The sequence below is a fragment of the Cnephaeus nilssonii genome (assembly GCF_951640355.1).
Source record: "Cnephaeus nilssonii genome assembly, chromosome: 19".
NCBI lineage: Eukaryota > Metazoa > Chordata > Mammalia > Chiroptera > Vespertilionidae > Cnephaeus > Cnephaeus nilssonii.
In genome coordinates this window covers 33,698,367-33,722,943 of record NC_137090.1, presented here as the reverse complement: position 1 = coordinate 33,722,943, position 24,577 = coordinate 33,698,367, and the positions used below count along the sequence as shown (strand labels likewise).

The 24,577-nt window shown below is 40.1% G+C and overlaps 2 protein-coding genes across 6 annotated transcripts in view; both read right to left on the bottom strand.

Moving 5' to 3' along the window:
* The window catches only part of GOSR1 (golgi SNAP receptor complex member 1), a 40,926-nt gene extending 40,303 nt beyond the window's left edge, over positions 1-623 (bottom strand). For 3 of the 4 annotated variants that reach the window (XR_013815111.1, XM_079798878.1, XM_079798879.1), the window contains exon 1: positions 530-623. Coding sequence is in view for 2 of the 4 variants with exons in the window: in XM_079798878.1 (XP_079655004.1) it covers positions 530-560 (31 nt within the window). In the remaining 2 variants the exon portion in view is untranslated. Of the gene's footprint in view, positions 1-133; positions 289-529 lie in introns of those variants that run through there. The other variant, XM_079798880.1, reaches the window with a different exon arrangement.
* A 4,881-nt stretch (positions 624-5,504) lies between these two features.
* CPD (carboxypeptidase D) overlaps positions 5,505-24,577 on the bottom strand; it is a 61,947-nt gene continuing 42,874 nt past the window's right edge. Inside the window, exons 13-21 of one of the 2 annotated variants that reach the window (XM_079798862.1) lie at positions 22,379-22,574; positions 20,107-20,242; positions 18,812-18,943; positions 17,931-18,026; positions 17,761-17,825; positions 14,319-14,450; positions 13,594-13,779; positions 13,188-13,287; positions 5,505-9,547 (exon numbers count right to left, since the gene is read on the bottom strand). In XM_079798862.1, the coding sequence (XP_079654988.1) occupies positions 9,321-9,547; positions 13,188-13,287; positions 13,594-13,779; positions 14,319-14,450; positions 17,761-17,825; positions 17,931-18,026; positions 18,812-18,943; positions 20,107-20,242; positions 22,379-22,574 (1,270 nt within the window). In that variant the 3' untranslated portion in view covers positions 5,505-9,320. Of the gene's footprint in view, positions 9,548-13,187; positions 13,288-13,593; positions 13,780-14,318; positions 14,451-17,760; positions 18,027-18,811; positions 18,944-20,106; positions 20,243-22,378; positions 22,575-24,577 lie in introns of both variants that reach the window. The other variant, XM_079798861.1, reaches the window with a different exon arrangement.

Sequence of the window (24,577 nt, the reverse complement as noted above, 5' to 3'; positions counted from 1 at the left end):
TCCGCCAGCAAACGGACCCGACCTCCGAGTCCCCAGCCCGGAGCGGCCAAGGGGACGCAGGAGGAGACATTCCGCTCACACGACTTCCCCTCGAGGGACCGGACCGACAAGTTCCTCCTTTCCCTTTTCCTACCCAGCCGTCTACGGCGCCGACTCCTCCGGTCTCCCGGCCTCGGGATAGCCTGGCCCAACACTCGTTTCTTTTCAGATCGCAGAGTTCATTCTAAAGCCCCTTGGTCCGGGTTCCGCCTAGCTCTCCTCCGGCTACCCAGACCCGTCTTCCTCTCCATCCCGACTCAGCCCTCCGGGTGGGACCCCTGCCCCGGGCCCCGCCGCCTCTCGGGTCAGCCCCCTGCCCCAGGCGGTTCCTTCTCCTCAGCCCCGAGGCCCTGAGGCTCCCACTGGACGCCCTGCTCCTCCGCGCGGCCGTACGGAGGCCAGGCTCTTTCCTCTGCTGCCACCCCCAGCACCTGTCCTCTCTCAGCCCCCCTGCCCCCAGGCGAGATCCAGCAGAAGGCCTCGCCCTTACCTTCCCAGTAATTGCTGGTTCCCGCCGCCATCTTTGTTGTCCGACGTCAGTCGGGAGACGAGAGTAAAGGCGCTGCGGGCCAGAGAGTCGCCTCCGCGCCTGCTTCCGCCCTGGCGCCAGGGCCGATGGGATACGTGAGCTTCCACAGACACCGCCACCTGGCGGTCAATTGGTCACTTGACACTCTTCGAGGGGCGCGACTGAAAAATCTCACGCTCGGCGCTTGACACTCCTGGTTTTCTGATGCTCCTATCCGTTCTCTGCGCTCCAAGGTTTCATCATCGCATCGTCGCCCTCTGCTCGGTCCATCCCCTCTCTCAGCAGGACCTACCTGGCTGAGAAGAAAGTCATCCTCAGACACAGCTCCCTGTTTGCCTCACCTTCTCGCAAGGTACATCTTCAGCTGGCCTCTCCCTTCTCAGAGCCAGAGGCCCTTTTCTTCCCAAGACCAATCTGTTCGTTCATCCTACCTGTTTCCCCGCCCCCTCCCCGTGCTCCATTATCCCGGGACCTCTGACCTCCGCGCCCTTCTGCACGGGTCGCCTTTTCCTCTGTCCGCAGTAGTTCCAGTCCCAGCCCTCTTTCCTTTCCAGCCACCGAGTCTAGAAAGTGTGTGCTAACTGCTTCCACGTGCGTCATCCTGACCCCTCTCTTCTCCTGGAACTCCAATGGCATGAATGCCAGATCTTTGTTAAAGTCTTACATATCTCTGAGTTATCTCTTACATATCTCTGAGGGTCTACTAATCTTTTTCTATTTTCTGTTGTTCATATGGGATCATTTGTACTGTTTTGTCCTCATGCTCGCACAGGGATGCCTTTCCTCTGTCCCCTCTATTCTGCTGTTGAGCCTATTCACTGAGTTTTTTTGTAAATTATTGTATTTTTCAGCCCTGGCCTGTTTGGCTCAGTGGATAGAACGTCAGCCTGCGAACTGAAGGATCCCAGGTTTGATTCCGGTCACATGTCGGGGTGCAGGCTCAATCCCCAGTAGGGGGCGTGCAGGAGGCAGCTGATCAATGATTCTCATCATTGATGTTTCTCTCTCTAGCTCCCTCTCCTTTCCTCTCTGAAATCAATAAAAATATTTTTAAAAATTATTGTATTTTTCAGATCTAAAATTTCCATTTGGTTCCTCATTATATCTTCTGTTTCTTTGCTAGACCATCATTTTTTTTCTAAGTTTATTTGTAATTGCTCACTAAAATATTTTTATTATATCCTTGTCAGATAATTCCAACATCTGTGGCATCATGATGTTGGCATCCGTTGTCTTTTTTTCATTCAAATGGAAATTTTCTGGGTTCTTGGTATAATGAGTGATTTTAAAAATGGTATACTAGATATTTTAGGTATTATAAGACTCTGCCGCCCTAACTGGTTTGGCTCAGTGGAAAGAGTGCCAGCCTGTGGACTCAAGGGTCCCTGGTTCGATTCCAGTCAAGGGCATGTACCTTGGTTGCGGGCACATCCCCAGTAGGGGGTGTGCAGGAGGCAGCTGATCCATGTTTCTCTCTATCCCTCTCCCTTCCTTTCTGTAAAAAATCAATAAAATGTATTTTTAAAAAAAATCAGGAAACCATTAAAAAAAAAAGACTCTGCATCTTATTTAGATCTCCATTTACGCAGAACTTCTATGACAGTGTGCTCGCAGGGGAGGTGGGGAACTTCCTTGTTCCTGCCACGGGGAGTGGAAGTTCAGCTCTCCCTTGGCCTCTTGATACCTTGTTACTGCTCCCCACGTGGCCTCCACCGACAAGTTGGCGACCTCATTACTGCTGTGCATGGTGGAGGTCCTGGCTCCTCTCTGGGCCTTCTTTGACACCACCCAGAAGGTGGGGAGGGTGCCTTCATTACAGCCAGGTGAGCATGGAGTGTAGGCTTCCCACACAGCCTTTGCTGGCAGTGGGTAGAGACAGGACTCCGTTTTTTTCTGAGCCTTTGGCTGGAGTGCAATTATTGTCTAAAACTATTCTGTCTTGGTAGGCTGCCTCTTTCCTGGTTCTTTGGCCAAGGAAGTCTTTTCTTTGGGCTTTTTTCCCCCTGCCTATACCCTTTGACATTTCTGGGTTGCCAGTTTCTCTAGTACCCATTATGGGATATGAGGCAACACCCATTATGGGATTTATAAGGCAGAAAGATAACCCAGGGAACTCACACTGTGTTGTTTCTTGGATCCTGAGGTCCCTATCTGTTCTGCCTCCTTCTTCCACCATTCTGAGATTCAGTGTTTGTTTTATACATAATGCATGAGGGTGTTTTTTTGTTGGTTGTTTTTTTGCTGTGCTTAATGGAAGAGAAATACATCTACTCCATCTTGTACAGAACCAAAAGCCTTTTTTAATAGATTTTAATTCTTTGCTAAAATTCTTCATCTTATCTTCTACTTTCTTGTATTCATCACCATTATTTTAAAGTTTCTGACTGAAATGAAAGTCTGTAACTCCCTATGGGACTATTCCTATTTTTTTCTTGATCTTTCCTTATTTGGTATTGTCTTTTGATAATAAAAGTAACTTTTGATTGGATGCTGCATATTATAGGTTAGCATGTGTACCAATCATGTGAGGCTTCCGATGACATCTTCTTCCTCCAGAGACAGTTGACTGCGACTTCTTGCAGAAGGTAGGGGCACATCAGCTCGCTCCAGTAAGGGGTGGGACCAAGTATCTTTGTACAAATTGGTCTGTTTCTGATGAGCCCTTACTTCCAATGTACAGCCACTTACGTGTTTTGAGAGTCTGTTGACCAGTGCCCTCTTCCTTGATAGGTGCTGAACGAGAATCTTCCCCGACCCACTGATACTGCCTACAGCTTCTGCCCGTGCGCTGCCTCCTGCCTAGCCTCTCTGCCGCTCGGTGTCTCTCTGAGTCACCACCCAACAGTCAACCAATGCCTCCAGGTCAAAACTTTTACTGTTATAGTCACTCCCGAACTCCCTTTGCATCCAGACCCCCATCAGACTTGTTACCTTAGTAGTTCTCCAATCCTTCTAACAGCTTAAAAAAAAATGTTGCCCAGTGGGTGTCTAGGCAGTCTTCTCACCCTCCTGTCCTGTCCTCAAACTTCTTCCAGGCTGGCCTCTACCCTGGAACACCTTTCTACTCCAATTCTTGCTTGCCTTGTTTACATTGGTTTACACAGCAATAGGAAATAGGATTCCATCTAACTCCAGCCAAAATGCCAACGAAATAACATGCTTTCTTTTAACATTCTACTGATTAATGTAAGGTGGAAGTTATATTAAAGTTAAAATTGGGCTTTATATGCGGATTTGCTTTTAAATTTTGGTTAGTAATTGTATTTGTCTCAGGTATGCAATAAATACCATGGGATCATTGGCATTCTAACTGCAAGTGATGAAGATCTACACAATGGCGTTTATTCATAACTGAGTAGGTATTAGCATGGAGCATTCATGTTGGCTGAAAACAATCAGCTTCTAGAAATCTGGAAAACTGAACATAATCAGATTACTGTTCATGATATACTAAATCAAAAGGGTCTTGATTCAGTTATGAGAAAACTCCTGACAAAAATTCAGGAAAATGTTTCAAACATTGGGGGATAAAGAAACACCATCACTGTTCAGACTTCTTGCAGCAGTTAAGACTGTTTTCACCAAATAAGCAAACATACAATCTGATTTTATTTATAAACAAGCTAGAGGCGCAGTGCAAGATATTCATGCACTGGGGGAGAAGGGGTACCCTCAGCCTGGCCTGTGCCCTCTCGCAGTCCAGGAGCCCTCTGGGGATGTCCGACTGACGGCTTAGGCTCCCACCACCACCGCTGTGCTCGCCAGCCTTGAGCCTGACTTCTGGCTGAGCAGCGCTCCCCCTGTGGGAGCACATTGACCACCAGGGGGCAGCTCCTACATTGAGTGTGTGCCCCCTGGTGATCAGTGGGCATCATAGTGACCGGTTGTTCTGCCATTCGGTCAATTTGCATATTAGCCTTTTATTATATAGGATATAAAGCATTTGGCACAAATTTTTAAACTTTACTGCCATGCTATAGATAATCTATGGAATCACACAATGGAAAATGTCAGGTTTTTTTTTTTCGTTTAGTATTCATGTCTAGGGATTTCTTCTAAATTAAGAAAGACTACCTGTTATACATATCTTGTTCATTTGATAGAATAACTCTCTCAAATGGATCAGTAACAGCAAATGATGCTGGTTACCAAGTCATTCAATTCTGAGTAAATGTTATGTTGAGCCCTTTGCTAACATTATTTCACTTAGTTCTCATTATAATCCTTAACCAGTACAGAGACTGAGACTCAGAGATGGTTAAGAAACTATTACAAAACAAAGTCTCAAGAGAGCAAGTAGCAGAGCCACGAATCAATCATAGATTGGCTCAGCTCCAAAGTCCATGCTCAAATCGCTACACTCTCCTTCTTCTAGAGCAGACTCCCTTTTTAGAGAACCACTCACTACAAAAATATAGCTTATTTCCTTTTCTATTTCTCTGGTTTGGACTATGACTATTAGCAGAGCCCATATTTCTTCTATAACTTTGCATTCCCAATTCTTATTAGAGCAGCAGTATCAACATATTATTGCAAAATGAATTCATCGCCACTATGCAGAGAAATGCCAGGGCAAATTATTTTAACTGAGCTCATCTGTAAAAAGGATCAGATTTTTAACAAACAAGTTTAAAATGGGTACATAAACTTTTCAATGGCCAGTTTTGTGGTGTTCATTGTGGAATGATTGAGCTAAGCTACAAACAGAAAGGAAAAATGTGGCTACTATATGATGTAATTATTTCAGAAAGATAGTTTTCTTCTGAGTCAATCTGAGACGGACATACTCTATAGGTAACGCCCCTGTATTTCTGGCCTGGTACTATTTTCCCCCTAGTATAGGTAGAAAAACTAAGTATACACTTTCAAACTGAAACAGTAACTCTTTCTGGTCTATTGCTTTTGAGAAGAGATTATGAGACAAAACACAAAGACAAACATCATAAAATAACTTTTATACAGGATTAGATCTGTTTACATATAAAAAACAGAAAGGACCTCATTACAGTTAGATTTCACATAAATTACACAAATTGACTTTTTAAAACTACGATTCAACTTTGTTTAAAGTCCCTTTTAAAATTTTTGTTTTGAAGGCACAGTGCATGAAATAAACAAAGACTGAAGCACTTGAGATGGATGAGTATTAGGCACCTCATATCAATAGCTATAGATTTTTCTGGAGCTGGGGAATGTCACTGAAAAAAATGGAGAGGTGAAAAACTGATTTTTAATCTAAACATAAAAAAACACCATGTCATACCTCCATAAAATTTGCAGCATGGCCAGCATAGAATGCAGTTAGTATATTCACGTTATGCCATTTATAAAAATAATCATACTTATTACATAATTTATGTCCAATGGCCTCAAAATGGTAGCCTACTTTCAAATGTCATAATATATTCTGTCAAATCAAAATCAAACTAGGATGACATTTTGAAAATCAAGTGGAGTCTTAATTATTGCTAAAACACAGAAGAAATAGGCGTTGGGGGCTATTTCTTCATAAATTATAAATCTAAGTTCAGTTGACATTAGTCAAAGAACCTAATCACCCCCCCCCCCAAGAATCTGCTTTAATTGAAACAAATCAGAAACCCAGAGAGTTATCAAAAAGTTGCTAGATAGAAAATCAATGAACATCAAACACAGGAGAACATTTTTATAATAATAATAAAGTTGCTTCTGTTAAAAACAATTCCACCAGAGAACCATAACATAGGGCACTAGGTATAGCATTCACAGCCAAGAAGCTTTTAATATAGCAGGGCCAAAACCTGGTACAAGTGAATTTCCGACAATAAGAATACTACTGCTAAGAATAAATGAAAATGGAATAATAGGTCACGTTTACTGAGTAACCTGGTGTTAGCTTAGAAACAAAATAAGCTCAGGCATAAGCACTACCTTTTATTTATTTGTCAACTCATAATTAGTTTTAAGGTCAATAGTCATTAATTCTGCAAATCCCATTCAGGTGAGTTACCAAAGGTAAACCAGTCAATCACACTGGGCCAACTATACACTAGGTTTCCTTTCTGAAGGATGACAAAGTCGCAAAGCAAATTCCCTCCGTTGAGAATTGCAAGCATTCCTCAACTGGATGGGATCCCAATCACTATCCAAATGTTCACCAAAATACATCAAAACCAAAGGTCTTTCCTCCTGAAATTAACTTAAGTTCATCTTAATGAACTGCATAATCAATACATTTATACAGGCAGACACTTTGAACATTACCTACTCAATCACTTTGTTTTTATTAAGGAGTTGGGAGGGAAGAAGGTTTACAAACTGATCATCAGGGGGAAAAAGCCTTGTGAGTAAGGAAAGGCACAACTCAGACTCGGCCAAATATCATAATACTTACTTGCCTCCATGACTCCACGGAAACAGGAAGTCTAGGAGAAACACTGAAAAATGCATTCCCTATCCCATATGGCTTCAATGCCTTATGCAATTAATGTGGTCTAATATCAGATCAGATCCACAAATAAAAAGACAAAACAGGGCAGAGAACAGTCTTAGTAGTCATGATCCTGTACATTCATGTTAATAGGTCACAGAGGCTGAGAGGCCTTGCTTTCCAGAACAATGCATTATTTAGAAGTTCATTCAAGATTAAAGATTCATAGCAGAATTTGACTTTCTTTTCAGGAAAAAATATGAAAATAAATACTTGTATGTTAATTTCTAAAAAAAATTTACACGTTTAAAAGGCATGGACTCCAGCCACTGTAATGTACAGTTAGACATGTTTAATTCAGGAGAGAAATGAATTTAAAAGGTATCCTTGAATGAAGACCTAATTAAGTAAAGGCTATCACAACGACTTTAATTTCCTCCTGAAATGTCTCAAGCAGAGCTGGCCACTCATAGGCCCTTTGCTGGCATTCTGAGCTTTAAAAATTCTTAAAAATCAAGCTGAAAAGAGCGATACCACCACATCATCCTCTTAAGGAGAATGTAAAGTTATTATGAGAAGAAATTAAATCATATACATTTCATTAAATATTAACATCCCACAAACACTGTTTTACGTATGTGGCAAGGGCTCACAATTTAGAGTTGTTAATAATAGGATTAATACCATAATGGCTTAACCTGGAACAACCCAAATTTATCACAGATACTCATTAATAACTGTCATGACTTCATTATTCCTGCTGAACCAAATTTTTGTTTTTTTTATAAAACCATTTGGGTGCATTCCTCACAAAACGTTGTTGAATAACTTAGGGGTTGATAAACCACTCCACATGAAGGCTTTGAGATGACTGATACGTTAATGAGAGCAAGTTTTTTGATCCCCTGATTTGGTACAAATTCAGCAGCAACATGGCCATTAAAACATTCAAACCTTTAGATCATTGGTAAGATGCACACTTAAAAAAAAGCATTATTTCTACTGAATAGCATGATATTACAGACACAATAAAATGCAAATCTTTCAGGTCTCTGCAATAACCCAACTGCAGTGAAGATGATACTTTTTCACCACAGTGTTACATCACACAGCAGTTCATAGCTTTTGTTTTTTTTAATGGAGAGAGCCATATTTAAATGCTTTCAAATGAACTTTTAACAAAATTGGTTAATAAAAAAAGACTGTCAAATGAAGCATTAGGACAAAGAACCCAATCACTTGCAGAGGTCTATATGAATTAGACTGGCCAAACTATTTCAATAACGGTATTACAGGGCGTAGGTTTGGGCTGAAGCAAGTGTAGATATTTTGTATTCAAATGTAGGTTAAGAATGTGCCAAGTAGGTTTCTTCCACACTTCCAGACATTTTCAGTAGAATTCAGATCTTGTAGATTGCTGGGTAATCTGAAAACCGTAAATGTACAACATAGAAAAAGGTTCAAATTTAGGGAATCTTAACAAATTAGGCATTCCTAGAACAACTAGTATTTCACAGATAAAAGCAGCAGCACCTATGGGTTTTTACCAAGTTAAAAGATAGGCAACATGAGTTTTAGCTTTTGATAGATCTCCCTCTTAGCTCCATCCAAACGGACATTTAGATCTTTTACAACAAAGTCAGCAAGTTCTCCCTTAAAATGGGTATCTTTAAAACTTTGCTAAACCTTACATGAGAGGTAGTGAAATCCTGCCAAGAGCACAGGCCACTAATTCTGATCTAGTCTTGGAACAGGTAGAAAGCAAATACAGAAGTCCATTTATTCCTTTACTAATGTTACATGTTTAAAAATCAACTCAGCCTCCACTAAACCTGAATAAGAGTAACTCCAGCTATTTAATAACTAGAGAAAAGTACTCCTCAGTAGGTTGAGAAAACCTTGAGTTTTAAAGCTTTATGTCAGATTCTGACTGCTGTCCCTGCCTTAATATTTCTGGATTCTTTTGGCCATTTAAAAAATAAAGAAAAAAAGCTAAAGCCACTAGGAAACACCTGATGTGCAAAATACAACATCCACTAGTTGGCTTTATGCAGTTATAACATAAGCTCCAAACAGCTCATCTTAAATTAAAAAGAAATATAAAGTGGCTGTCCCATGTCTGCTGCATAAATAGAAAGCAGATTTTTTTTTAAAGAAAAGGTAAGAGTACTTTAAGGAAGTTCAAAACTGCCAGCCAAATTCACAGAGAATACAAATTTAGCAAGTTAACTTCCCAAAGCTCTTTGAAGAAGCAAGATAGTCTCTCTTCTCAATGCAGTGTCTCCCAAAAGGAACTGTGATTTTGCTTGGTTCTTAGTCTGGGAGATATGCAAGGTGTGTGTTTCAATGTTTACTAGAATATAATGTTTCCTCTTCAGTGTCCGTTTCATCCTGGAACTCATGGCTTAAGAGGGACTTCTTGGAGCCGGTTGACATCAAGCGAATTTCATCTTCATACTCATCGTGATGCTGCCTGAGCCGATGGAAGCCATCCTTGTGTCTGTTAGATTTGATTGAGCAGATGCACCAAATAATGCAAGCTGTTAGGACCAATGCCGACATGGTGGCACCTGTCAAACAAAGCACCACGTGAATGGTGTTCTACTTTAAAGATATTAATAAACTAGAGGCCAAGTGCATGAATTCATGCACGGGTGGGTCTGGCCAGCCTGACTGGGGCTGGGCCTGTCGGGAGGAGGAGATGGCGGGAGGCTGGCTAGCCGGTCCCGCCCTGATCGGGGTCGATTGGGGCTGGGTCAGCTTGTCAGCAGGCCCTGCCCCCGATTGGGGTTGGGAGGCCGACTGGGGGTAGGGCTGGCCATGGGGAGGGTCTGTGGGAGGGAGGGGATGAGCAGGAGGAGGGGCTGAGTGGGGGGAGGGGCTGAGGGCCCATCAGGGTGGTGGGAAACCATTGGGGGTGGGGACCAGGGGTGGGGCTGGCCAGGGGGGAAGGGCAGGGGAGGGTGTTTGGCTGGCTGGCCCCACCCTTGATCTGGGTGGGAGAGTCCAATCAGGGGTGGGCCGGCCGGCAGGAGGGGCCGAGGGAGGTTGGCCTGCTGGCCCCATCCCCTGATCGGGCCGATTTGCTGGCCATAGTGGGCGCCATAGAGATCGGTCATTACGGCGTTATGGTTGCTGGCTTTTCATATATATAGATAGCTACTTAAGACAATACTTTTAATAATATTCCATTCATATATTTTATTTTTATTTCATGTACTTAAAAACAACCTTTTAATATTACAGGAAGTAGTTTATCTATAGTATGCAAAATGAGAAAAACACAGATATAGCAAAAATACTAAAAACCCAACCCCCAAACTCCATATCTCCACATTTCCATTATCTCAAGATCATTTTAACAACTGTAGTGCATATTTTTCCAGATTTTTCTTCGTGCATGTGTATGTATATACATTTTCCTTTCACCACAATGAAATCAAACTGTCCACTATTCTGCAACTTATCAAAGGCTTCTTTTCCTTTCCAGTAAATTTTCATCTCACTAAAACCCCTCATTTATTTAAAAGATTTGTACATAAGGTTATCAGAATAATAGTCTTAATGACAGGAAATACTAATAAAATCATAATTTCTTTTTCCTCGTTGTTCCCGTGCTTTCGGCACAGAGTCATCCACATGAAGAATAACCCTGTTTCCTAAGCTGGGTTTTAGTTTTAGCTCACCACTGGAATGCACCAGACAACAGGGAAGTGGTCAGGTGCAGTGGCGGGTGGCTAATAAAATCATAATTTAAATTAAGTTCATAACAGCAAATGGGTGGTAGAGCCAGATTTAAGTCGTGGCTAAATCCTCACTCCTGTGTTTCTAATTACTAAGTGATCCATACTTTATCTGGTTCAAGCTGAGATCTCTCTACTTTAGGCATTCCACAACAGTCCCTATGATCTGACCATGTTTTCAACACACCACTCTCCTTCAACTAGGGATCTTTTCCCCATACACCCTGTAATAAAACTTGGTTGGCACTAGCTGGTTTGGCTCAGTGGATAGAGCATGGGCCTGTGCACTGAAGGGTCCCGGGTTCGATTCCAGTCAAGGTCACATGCCTGGGTCGTGGGCTCGATCCCCAGTAGGGGGCATGCAGAAGGCAGCCAATCAATGATTCTCTCTCATGATTGATGTTTCTATCTCTCTTTCCCTCTCCCTTCCTCTCTGAAATCAATAAAAATATGTTAAAAAAAACACACTTGGTTATTTTGCATTAAATTCAAGTTGCACTTAAAAATGAACCAAGGCTCTTTGTGTCAAAAAGATATACCAGCATATCTTTTACCACATACTGTTTTCTTTCTAACCTTTCAGTAATTTAAGCAATGGCACACATTAATCCTGGAGAAAACAAATATTTCCTCCTTCCAAGATCATGGAAAAACAGAAATAACGTAAGTCATAGTTCAAGGGGCTTATGATCTTAATATAAAGCAAATCATTCATTGAGTCAACAACTCTTCATTAAGACCCTTGGAGAGACTGACTATAGACAAATAAATGACTAACTATACATAATATAAAAGCCTAAGCGACCGAAGGACCGGTCATCTGGTCACTATGACATGCACTGACCACTAGAGGACAGACACTCAATGCACAGGATCGGGCTCCCTCCTGTGAGGATCAGGCCTGCAGGGATTGGGCTCCCTCCTGTGAGGATCAGGCCTGCGGGGATCGGGCTCCCTCCTGTGAGGATCGGGCCTGTGGGGATTGGGCTCCCTCCTGTGAGGATCGGGCCTGTGGGGATCGGGCTCCCTCCTGTCTGGATTGGGCCTGTGGGGATCGGGCTCCCTCCTGTCTGGATTGGGCCTGCGGGGATCGGGCTCCCTCCTGTGAGGATCAGGCCTGCGGGGATAGGACTCCCTCCTGTGAGGATCGGGCCTGCGGGGATCGGACACCCTCCTGTGAGGATCGGGCCTGCGGGGATCGGGCTCCCTCCTGTCTGGATCGGGCTCCCTGCTGTCTGGATTGGGCCTGCGGGGATCGGGCTCCCTCCTGTGAGGATCGGGCCTGCGGGGATAGGACTCCCTCCTGTGAGGATCAGGCCTGCGGGGATAGGACTCCCTCCTGTGAGGATCGGGCCTGCGGGGATCGGACACCCTCCTGTGAGGATCGGGCCTGCGGGGATCGGGCTCCCTCCTGTCTGGATCGGGCCTGCGGGGATCGGGCTCCCTCCTGTCTGGATTGGGCCTGCGGGGATCGGGCTCCCTCCTGTGAGGATCGGGCCTGCGGGGATAGGACTCCCTCCTGTGAGGATCAGGCCTGCGGGGATAGGACTCCCTCCTGTGAGGATCGGGCCTGCGGGGATCGGACACCCTCCTGTGAGGATCGGGCCTGCAGGGATCGGGCTCCCTCCTGTCTGGATCGGGCCTGCAGGGATTGGGCTCCCTCCTGTGAGGATCAGGCCTGCGGGGATTGGGCTCCCTCCTGTCTGGATGAGGCCTGCGGGGATCGGGCTCCCTCCTGTCTGGATTGGGCCTGCGGGGATCGGGCTCCCTCTTGTCTGGATCGGGCCTGCGGGGATCGGGCTCCCTCCTGTCTGGATCGGGCCTGCGGGGATCGGGCTCCCTCTTGTCTGGATCGGGCCTGCGGGGATCGGGCTCCCTCCTGTCTGGATCGGGCCTGCGGGGATCGGGCTCCCTCTTGTCTGGATCGGGCCTGCGGGGATCGGGCTCCCTCCTGTCTGGATCGGGCCTGCGGGGATCGGGCTCCCTCTTGTCTGGATCGGGCTTGCGGGGATCGGGCTCCCTCTCGTCTGGATCGGGCCTGCGGGGATCAGGCCGAAACTGGCTATCCAACATCCCCTGAGGGGTCCCAGATTGCGAGAGGGTGCAGGCCAAGCCGAGGGTACCCACTGGTGCATGAATCCATGCACCGGGCCTCTAGTATAATATAATGTCAGATAGTGATAAGTGCTATAATAGAAGCACGTGGGTTGGAGATAGTGGCAGGGGTACTATTTTAGCCAGGGTGATCAGGGAAGGGCTCTGTGGAGATGACATTTGAGTACAGACCTGAAAATGTGAGGAAGCAAGCCATGAAAAAACATGGGAGAACCGTGTTCCAGAAAATTCATGTTAGAAAAGGAGACATTAGAAGAAAAGTGATTAGCTTCAGGTGATTACAGAGGTGATCAATTCGCAAAATGTCAGGACTAGTGTTAACTTCAACTGCCAAAAATTTACATTTCTTTACCTGATACAGTTACCACAAGCTCCCTTGGCAAACCAAATATCCGGTTATCTGTGTCGAAGACTATGACCACAGAACTAGCTGCATCATGATGCACAAAGACCTGGAAAGATAAGGTACAAGAATTAGGAAAAAGTTTACTTCAGGTATATTGTATCCCTGCTGTATCCCTAGGGACATTATAGCAAACCAAAGAAATGATTCATTGTCATCTAAAGTATACAAATGCTATAAAAAATTTCCCTTTTGTTGCTAAAAGATAGCAAGATAACAAGATATCAGAATCAAGAATTGGTGACACTTTTATTTCTTTATTCCTCACATGCTTTCTAATAAGAGTTTCAAAATAAAATAGAAGTACTATTAAGAATAAGAATTTACATAATACTACTCAATTTGAGTCTCTTACCTGCGAATGTTGTTGCTGATACCCATCTGCGATGGCATTGATGTTATGGACACCTGGCGCTAAGAGGACATGGAAGTAGCCACCCTCTTTTGTGTGTACCTTTATTCCTTCATTGAGTACAATGACTGCATTAGAGACTGGTTTTCCAGTCTTATCTTTAACAAATCCATGAACTCCCTTGTGAACCTGAAAAATATTTAAAATATAAATTTATGTTTTCATAATGCCAGATGGTCTAGAAGCAATAGTTTGAGGCATGACAAAAACAACAAACAAAACAACAACCCCCCATAAGACTGGTTTATTTGTCCTTCCTCACTGACTCTGACCTTGTTTGCTACTCATTCACTGCTTCAGAGGCAAAGAGGTAGAGCAATAAAGGAAAAGAGAACTTTAGTAGAGTCAAAGCTGAAAGTGTTAGAACCCAAATCTTCTGATGACTTCAATGATTTACTTTCTGCCATAGTACACTGTCTCTGTGTGATATTCAAATGAAAGAAACTGCAACATCTCACAGGGTTACATTACTTAAATCACAGCAGATTCCAAATATGTGAACTCATGGTACCTATTCAGGCAATAGAAATTGAAAAACATTTCCCTTTCTATATACATTTAAAATAAATAATATGAACTCTGGTAAAGGATTAAGAAAATGTTTTGATAAAGCTTTTCATTGAACATATTCCTGGGAGTGTGCTTCTAGTTAAAAGGGGAAGACTCACCTCCACCAACATGCTAAGAAGAGATTTTTTATTTTCTGCCCACAAGGAAGGGAGCTGTGCTGCACTAGGAAAGGAGCAGCAGCTTGTGTACACTGTGATTTCCGGGCAGTGGCCATAGGTGACACTATAATCCTGGAATATAAAATTCAAAAGTAAATGTAAGAAAATTAATAAAAGTAAGAGTGAAGCTTTGTATTGCAACAAATAGAATAAATGGGATAAAAAGAAAACCCAGGTGATGTAAACAAAGAATCTGTAAAGTATTTTATAGCAAATATAAATAAATCACTCGGTATCATAATCAGTCACAAACATGGCTGCTGCTAGGAGGGCCATTGAGACTATGTCTAATTCATTTTTGTGTCTCCAGTGCTTCCCAGTGTCTGGCAAGAGGTGCATCAGGGTTTGCTGAATAAATGAATGAATAAGTACATGCAATAGGCTAGCTTCCCTCTAAACCCTAGAACTTCACTGCTGTTCTTGGACTCTGGAGGTAGAAGCACTAACACTTGTCCTCTGATACTTTCAACCTGCAGCCTCAAGCCACTGCTTACAATAAAGCAATTAACCTGCTTGTGTGAACAGATTCCAAAACCTAACTTACCACCTTTCCCCCAAACCTGTTCCTTTTTGTAATCCAGTTAATAGTATTAACTCATTTTCTCACATAGACATGAAATCTCGGTTCTGACTTCAATGTCTTGCTATCATCCATAATTTGCTAAATCCTGTCACTTCTACCCCAACAATATCTCTGAAACTTAATCCTGTGACTCCAGCCCCACTGCCACTGCCCCAATCGAGGCTTTTATTCTTATTTGTCTAAGCTATTCTAAACCAGTCTCCCTGTACCAAATATCTCTTCTTCCAAACTACCTTAACCTACTGCTAAGAGATTACTTTTCCCATAGAACAGTTTAGATCATGTCATTATATATCTGCTTAAAACCTTCAGTGGCTTCCCATTGCTTACGAAAACAAAGCATTCAAATCCCCAAACTCTCTTCCCATTCTTGTCTTCCATTGCTCTCCATGGTACCCCACATCCTAACTAAACTAGACTGCTACTGACCTCTGCCCATGCTGCTTCCTCTTTCTGAAACGTCCTGCTGACTCACCATCTCTGCACCCAATGCCATGTCCTCTATGAAGAGAAGGCTACATCTCTGACGAGGTGTAACCTTTTCTGTCTTTAATTTCTCATGGCACACTGAGTGTTGCTCTCTTCTAGATCAAATTGATTAATTCTGTAACATAGTTATTTGTAATATACTAGTAGTTATGAATTCTGTAACATATTTATGAAGTAAATTTTCTGGTTGCATGTGTGAAAATAATGACTGAGCTAACAACTCCTGACTAATTTGAAGTGGATGGACATTTAATTTATAAAATACTGTCAGAAAGAAATTAAAGAACACCTAATTAAATGAAAAGACATACTGTGCTCATGGATAAGAAGACAATACTGTTGAGATGTCACCCAAAGTGATCTACAAATTCAACACAACCTCTAACAAAATTCCAACAGCCTTTCTGTGCAGAAAAAGACAATATTCAAATTCAAATAGAATTATAAACAGCTTTCAATAGCCAAAAAAATCTTGGAAAATAATAAAGTTGGAGTGCTCACACTTCCCAATTTCAAAACTTACTACAAAGCTACAATAATCAAAACAGTGATACTGGCAAAGAAGAGACATATAGACCAATGGAATAGATGTGAGAGTCCAGAAATAAGCCCATACAACTATGGTCAATTGATTTTTGACAAGGGTGCCAAGACCATTCAATGGGGAAAGAATAGTCTTTTCAACAAATGGTGCTCAAACAACTAAATTTCCACATACAAATAAATGAAATTGAACTCCTACTTCATATCATACACAAAAACCAACTCCTCCTGGCTGGTGTGCCTCAGCAGTTAGAGCGTTGGCCCTCGAACCGAAGGGTCATGGGTCTGATTCCTGGTCAAGGACATGTACCTGGGTTGCAGGTTCGATCCCGGTCCCGGTTGGGACACGTGCAGGAGGTGACCAATCGATGTGTTTCTCTCACATCAATGTTTCTCTCTCTCCCTCTCCCTCCCTCCTTTCCACTCTCTCTGAAAAGCAATGGAAAAAATATCCTTGGGTGAGGATTAACAACAACAAAACACACACATACTAAAAAGCACCACCAACTCAACTCAAATATAAAAGCTAAATCCATAAAACTCATTAGAAGAAAGCACAGGGGTAAATGTTCATGACCTTAGATTTTGCAATGAATTCTTAGATATAACAACAAAAGTATGAGCAACAACAAAAAATAGTTAAATATGACAATCAAAATTAAAAACTTTTGTGCATCAAAGGACATTTTCAAGAAACTGAAACAACAACCTACAAATGGGACAAACTAGTAATAAATCAAACATCTGATAAGGGTTTAATATCAAAAGTATATAAAGAATTCTTATAATTCAACAACAAAAAGACAACCCAATTTTAAAATGGGCAATAGACTTGAATAGATTCTCCAAAGTAGATATGCACGTGGCTAATAAGCACATGAAAAGATGCTCAACATTGTAAGTCATCTCAGAAAAGCAAATCAAAATTATAATGAGGTACTACTTCACACTTACTAGAATGGCTATAATTTTAAAAATGGAAAATAAAAGTATTGGCAAGGATGTGAATAAAGTGGAACTCTTCTACAATGCAGGTAGGAATGTAAAACAGTTTGACTGATATGAAAAACAATTTGGTAGTTCTTCAAAAAGTTAAACTTAGAATTAGAATCTGACCACTAATTCCACTTCCAGGTATATACCTAAAAGAATTAAAAACACGGGTTCAAACAGATACTTGTACACACATGTCCATTATACATTATTCTCAAGAGCCAAAAGGTGGAACAACTCAAGTATTCATCAACAGATGAACTGATAAACAAATTGTGGTATGTACATAAATAGAACATTATTCAGCTATAAAAAAGAATGGAGTACTAATACATACTATAAAATAAACATTATGTTAAGTGAAAAAAGCTAGACACAAAAGGACAAATATTGCATCATTCCACTTACATAAAATACCTAGACTAGGCACACACAAGATAGAAAGTAGATTAGAGGTTAACAGGGGCTGGGTGGAACAAGGAGCTATTGTTTAGTGGGTGGGAAGTTTCTGTTTGGGGTAATGAAAAAGTTGTGGAAATAAATGGTTTGAACTGATGATGGTTGCATAACACTGTAAATATAATTAATGTCACTAAATTGTACAATTAAAAATTATAAAAATGGCAAAAAAACCCCACAAGTGCTGTCATAGATTAAATTGAAGGTTATCATGTCAAGAAACCCATGAAGCAGATGTCATTCATTTTGCTTATATCAGAACAATCACTGGATAATATTTATAATTCCATTCTCACTGTATTCTAGAAAGCATACCTTCATGCTGCCCAGGTGGCTGTGCCATTCTGCTCCACGCATTATTCCTCCTGGAATATTCTCATCTATAAAAGCATTAAGAGATGTAGGATCAACAAAACCATAAGGCAAGAATCCTTCTCTTGCCCAAAGCAGCAACAACAATAACAAGGGGTAGCGAAAATACCTACCTGACTTATTTGGGCAACTGGGCTGACCCAAGTGCATTGATGGATGATTATTTGCATAAAGCGATGCCAAATGCTTCAGAGTCTCTTTGTTTTCCACTACAAAGAAAAAATTCAGAAGTCAATGGAGAAATCCAAAAGGGTTCTCTCCAAGTTCAACTTCATGGATACAAGTTATCTTTCTCTCTTCCTTGCACTTCACTGAAGTTTATTGAGGAGTTATTAGAATTAATCATGTGGTTCTATTTAACCCAGAATAATCTGACTAAACAGGTACACATCTTCCTTACATTAAAAGGTATTAACGGTTAGTTTAGCAAACAGGCTATACTACCAAATTAATGGCATGTTTGGTATGTTTTACCACATTTTCGGGCAACTGTGGCCTAATAATACTATTTCCTTGTAAGCTGCATTGAAAATGACACAAACTACCTCCATATACAATGGCCCCAAAGAAGCCATTGTTTAACACACCATAAGGTACAACTAGTCAATCAAGGTTTAAAGCAGGGAAGGGCAATTCTGTATTGTTAATATTTGGTTACATATGAGTTTCTTGAGGCAGGCATTGTGTCTTATTCACTTTTTTATATTCTCAATGTTACAGACATAATAATTGCTCAATAAATGCTCGTGGACTAAACTGAACAGATGTGACAAGATGGCTACACTTAACAAAGCTAGGCCATCATTAGATCTGACCTCTCTCTTACAAGGAACTGTTTGAACTGTTGATATATATACAATCATATCAGGCTGGTTATTTGCTCAGGGAGTGTGCTCAAATGCTCACCATTTTAAAAAAAGTTAGAAGGGACTTTACTTAATTAGAATTTCCTATCGAAGTTCAAACAGTATATATAAAGTGACACTCTACATACCTGTTTGTACTGGCTTATCATATGGGTATGTGACCAGCACTGAACCGCCATCTAAGGCTACAGAAAGACTGAAGTCCTGTTTTTGAATCAAATTTTCAATGATGGCTTTAGTCTCAGGCTGGGAAGCATTATCTAAAAAAGTAAAAGGTAAAATATCCAATAAGTTTTAAAAGTTTAGTATGAGTAGTTAAGAAAATATTCTGTACTTGAACACAATCAGAAGGCTAACATGAAATCTATAGTAAATACTTTATTACTCCATAAGCCACTATTTCAAACAAGAAAGATACATTTTAAAAGGTAGGTTATTTTGAGTTTACATACTGCAAGGTAACTGTGTAAAGATTAATGACTCTAAGCAAGTTTAAGAAAATTCGTACTGAAAACAAAAAGAGAAGAACATATCCTTCTTTAAAAACAATTTAGGAAGTCCCTGCCAGGTGGCTCAGTTGGGTTGGAGCGTTGTCCTGTGCACCAAAAGCTTGTTGGTTTGATTCCTGGTTGGAGTGCATATAGGAGGCAATCAATCTATGTTTCTCTCTCACATCAACACGCGCTCTCTCACTCTCTTTCTCTTTCTTCTTTCCTCTATCTCTAAAATCAATAAAAGCATATCCTTGGGTGAGGATTAAAAGTAAATAAATAAATAAATGAATAAATAAATACATAATTTAGGGAATATATAACCTATCTTTGAAGGAAAATAAGATTTTCAGAAAGCAGAGTGTTTTTGCAGCATTGTTCACACAGTCAAAGAATTAAAACGAAACTAAATGCCTAACGTTTGGTTGAATGAAACAGAGTATTGCCACACATCAGTACCACACTAAGATGCCATTAGTAAGAATGTTAGAGATCTGTAAGTACTGAAATGGAAAGATGTCAATGATATATCCAATAAAAACTATTGCAGAACAATATAAAAGATGACCCTACCTAAATAAGAAACAGGCCCCTCCAAACCAATATACACACATCACATGCATGTGTATGTGTGTATCTGTGCACACACGTATGTGGGAGGGCAGAGAGAGATAATTAACATCTCTGTATGACTAGTGATGAAACCCACCCCCAATATTATTGATTGAATTTTTAAGAAAAAACTTGAATTACTTTTACAAAATATAAAGGAGAAAAATTTGAAAAGATTTGTAGATGTATTTATACTTTATATCTACCACCTAGAAAAAAGAACCCCAATGCTCATATGCAAAATAGGATCAACTGATCCCCCAGCAAAAAGAAAAAGAATTATCTGCAAATTACTTTAATAGCCTAAAAATTAGTCTTACTTGTAAAGTCTGTATCCAGGTCTTTGCCACGAGCATTTGTTTGTCCTATCTTTGAAGTACAGTCTTTCTCTTGTGCTCTCTCTCGCCCATCTGGATTTAGAGAAGGGACAATCACAATTCTAGTCCTGTCAACCAACTAAAATAGAAACAGAAGTCAATGCATTTATTAGCTATATGTGGAATCAAAAGGTACCTACCTACCATGACTCAAACGGAAAATCTTTATTGTTTGGTTTAAACACAGATTTAAATGGCAGAACTAAAAAATAAAAATAATCTCTTACTTCAACTACATTAAAAACAACAACAAAAAACTACCATAGAACTAATGTTCACAGAGACATCCTGATGATTTACAACAAAGATCAGAGATCACTGTCTGCAGGCTAAATCCAGCATGTTATTTGCTATATATATAAAGTTTTATTGGTACGTAGTCATGCCCAGGCCATAACACTTTTTGTGCTGCAATTGTCAAGCTGAGTAATTGTAACAGAACATTTGTCCTATAAAGCCTGAAATATACAGTATACCATGTGGCCCTTTGTAGAAAAAGGTTGGTAACTGCTGGCTTAAATCAATAATGGTAAGGCTGTATTTTCCAGATTAAAAACTGATATCTATAATCTGACAAATGGTAATGTATGTCTGGAAACAATGAGACAAAAGAGTTGAAATCAGTATGTAAAAATAGCTACATATGTGGCATGAACTAATTTCTGATATACTTCATCTCATATATTTCTAATAGTTAATTCCTGGTTTATTTATTCTGTTAAAATAGTCTATAGTTTGAAAATATTTGAGACCCTTTAATTAATTGGTTCTTAAATCTCTCCTCTGGGGAGATATTTTTCTAAAGTACACATGCTTTAGCTTCACCACAGGTCTCTGACTATGTGTATTTTCTTGAACGTGCCAGGCAATTCTGACCTGTAGCTCAAGACAAATGACAATCTAAAGGGATCTAGAGTTCAAGCCCAATAAGACCAGTGAGGAAAATTCTCATAAACCAGGAGTTTTGAAATTCCTGGTAGGTATTTTACCTAGGGCTATATATAGTCTCTTAGAATCATAAGGTCAGTAGGTAGCAACTCTGCTCAAATATTAGACTCCTAGTAGCTTTTCAAGGAATATTGATGCCTCTAGGGGGTGGGACCCAGTCACTGCTTATTTTTAAAAACCTTCCTAGATGTTCCTAATGTGTAGCCAGGGTTGAGAATCACTGTCTTAGGTATTCTTCCATTTTAAAAAGAACAAAAAATGTTTTGAGATACTCCTTGCAACTCATATGAAAAAGTCAATAAAATTTACTTTGCCTAAGATTGTAAAATACTTTTTGATCAAGTCTGATATAAATCAATCTCACCTAATCCCAGTTTCTTTCTGATCCTAATCATGACATCAATTCTTTCCAAAATCTTTTAGGGGAGGCAGTTTGGTATAACAAAACAACACAGGCTTTAGAGTAAGACACACTTGGGTTTAATCCATTTTACCACTTACTAGCTGTCTGTTTTTCACATGTGTAAAAAGGAGGTAACATAATTAGAGGGTTGGTGATTAAATTAAGATGGATGTAAAGTACTTGGTATAGAATCTGGCAGACAGTAGGTATTAAACAGATATTAGTTCCTTTCTCCTTTCCTACGTTCTATACAGACAGTGCCAATTAGTGAGTGTTCTAGTAGGATGCACACTCTTTCCTTCAGTGCTCTCCGATAACACAGAACTAGGCTGCTTAATCATATGTGACCAAGCCTATGAATCAAAGTTCTTCTTTGTAGTCACAGATGGTTAAAGTAGATAATGCCATATTGCTTTTTCTGAAATCTCTAGTCCCCCAAGATGTCCAATAATTTTGCATTTATTACATAAAAATAAAAAGGAAAACTATTGTCTTTTACCACATTTTTCACTGTGGTTTCATAGTTATAAGTAACTAGGAATGAAAGTCCCTCAAGTTAGAATATACAAAACTGTAAGTAAAGATTGGAACAATAACTTGACTATTAAATAAGGGAGTAGAGAATTGAATGAAAATCTATGGCTCTTAATTGTAGCCAAAGAAATATAATAGAGAGACATATTAACAATGAGTATATACAAAGGTGGTCCATTTTTAAAGAGTAAAGTTTATAACGCACTAAAAGTGCCTCTGTGTAAAATCTAACAAGAAATTAAATTAAAATTTCAAAATGATGCTTCGATATCAATGTTTACCACTGAGCTTTTTCCTTTCAAAACATGTCAAAACAGGCTATTCTCTTACTTGGGTAACAGCGGGGTTCCTTTTGTAGTTTAGGCAGAGAAATTCTGCTAGAGCCAAAAGCAATTCAGTTCCAACTGGAGCATTTCCATGGATACCAGCAACAAAACGAATCTTTGGTTCTTCAGGCTCAGATACATTGGGCTTATTGGATATTTCAAGAGACCAAATTTGACGATATTCAGCACTCTGTCCCAAACTTTCAAAAACCAAGAAACAAAAATTCATCAAGTAATCAAGCATTATATAATATTAATGCTGACATGAAAAATTTTAAAACAAAAAATGAAAACAAGGTTTTAAAAAATAAGTCATTGTGCCTGAAGACTTGAAGAAAATTAGTTTTATTTCACTTAGCATAATACTCCCCAGGGCTCTCCATGCTGTCTCAGAAGCTAAGCTAGTCAGAGAAAGACAAATATCACATGATCTCACTCATATGTGAAATCTAATGAACAAAATAGATCCAGAGACATAGAAGCATGGAACAGACTGTTGAGTCTCAGAGGGAAGGGGGGGGGGGGGCAGGGTTGGTGGGTGGGAAGAGATCAACTAAAGAACTTGTATGCATATATTCATAACCCATGGACACAGACAATAGAGTGGTGAAGGCCTGGGGTGGGCTAGATGGGGTCAATGAGGGAAACAAGGGAACATATGTAATACTTTCAACAATAAAGGTGTTTTTTTTAATTTAGTTTTTTTGACAAAAGGTTATGATTTAGCTTGGCATTCCTCCAAATCCAGTCATTCTCATATCATTTTCATAATACTTGTTCTATCCTCTACAATCTACATTAATATTTAGTTAGCATATGTCTTTTCAACCGACTCACTTAGAAAAATATAAATATACACACATGTAGAGAATCTTTTAAAATCTAAATTAATTTAGATACTTTATACTTTACTATAAATATAATACCAGTATCACAGTAAAAATGATTTAAATGCTCAGCTTGCCCAAGAGCTCTGATATTAAGGCCTGCTTTCTTTGGTACAATGGGAGATTTAGTCAGAGAAATATATTCACATTAAATTGAGAAGGATTACTAGAATAGGAAAATTATTGCTTTCTGACAATGCTATTCAATGGTACTTAGCACCACCATTGGTGGATCACCTAAAACTCTCTTGTGGCCCACCATTGACAGGTGTTGCATATTTTGGGGAAAATATTTAACTTAAAAGTTATCTTGAATTGGAAGGTTTAAAAAAAAACAACTTAAATGACTAAGTAAATGGAGAGCAAAATAAGTTCCCATTTTTTTATTTTAAAACAAGAAAACCTGTAATCCCTATATGGATCTAAGATGACAATATTAAATCCTAAACTGGGCAGTAATATTCAAGAATCAGTTGAGGAAGAGAGATAATGGATATTGCCAAAGTAAATATCACTCTTAGCATCTATGGACATTATCAACCAGTATTTGAGAAACTAAATTTGCTGGTAAAATTAAAAGGACCCATGAAGAAAAACAAAGTAAAGAGCTAGATAATATTCATTAGGCATGTAAGCAGAGAACTGTAAGCTCAGGGTAACATGTCAAGTAAAGGCCCTCAACAGGCAAATAATGAAAATCAACAAATCAAGGAAATAATTTTGGAGTAACTGTAATAAGAGCTAGAGGATTTATAATGAAACAGTGAAAGGGAGATAGAGAAACTCCAGAAAGGGAAGGTAAACGCTGTCTCAGCCATCAGTTTCACATAAGCCAGTACTGCATATTTTTTTTAGATCATCAGTCAATCACATATGTCCTTAAGTGGGAATAGCAACTGTTCAACTGTGAATAGATTTACTAGAGTAGCGATTTTCAACCTTTTCCATCCCATGGAACACACAAAAATGTATTTTATTTTTTGCCAATCTGACAAAAAAAGGTATAATTTGGATTCATTCACACCGGATGGCTATTACTTTTTTCTTTGACAATCTGAGGGAAAAGAGGTCAGTGGCCCTGAATAAACAGTCAGGTACTGCATGTTTTAAAAATTCTTGCAGTATACTGGTTGAAAACCGTTGGACTACAGTACAGAAAATGACAGCAACCAGGCTTCATTTTCTAATTTGAAAAAAGAATGATCCCTGCAGGTGAGCTCACAGTTCCAAATTTGCCCCTTAATCCAGCAAAATAAAACACACTAAGTAATAAGTAGTCAGAACATGAATCTGCAGCTAAGAAGTGAAAAGGGGTT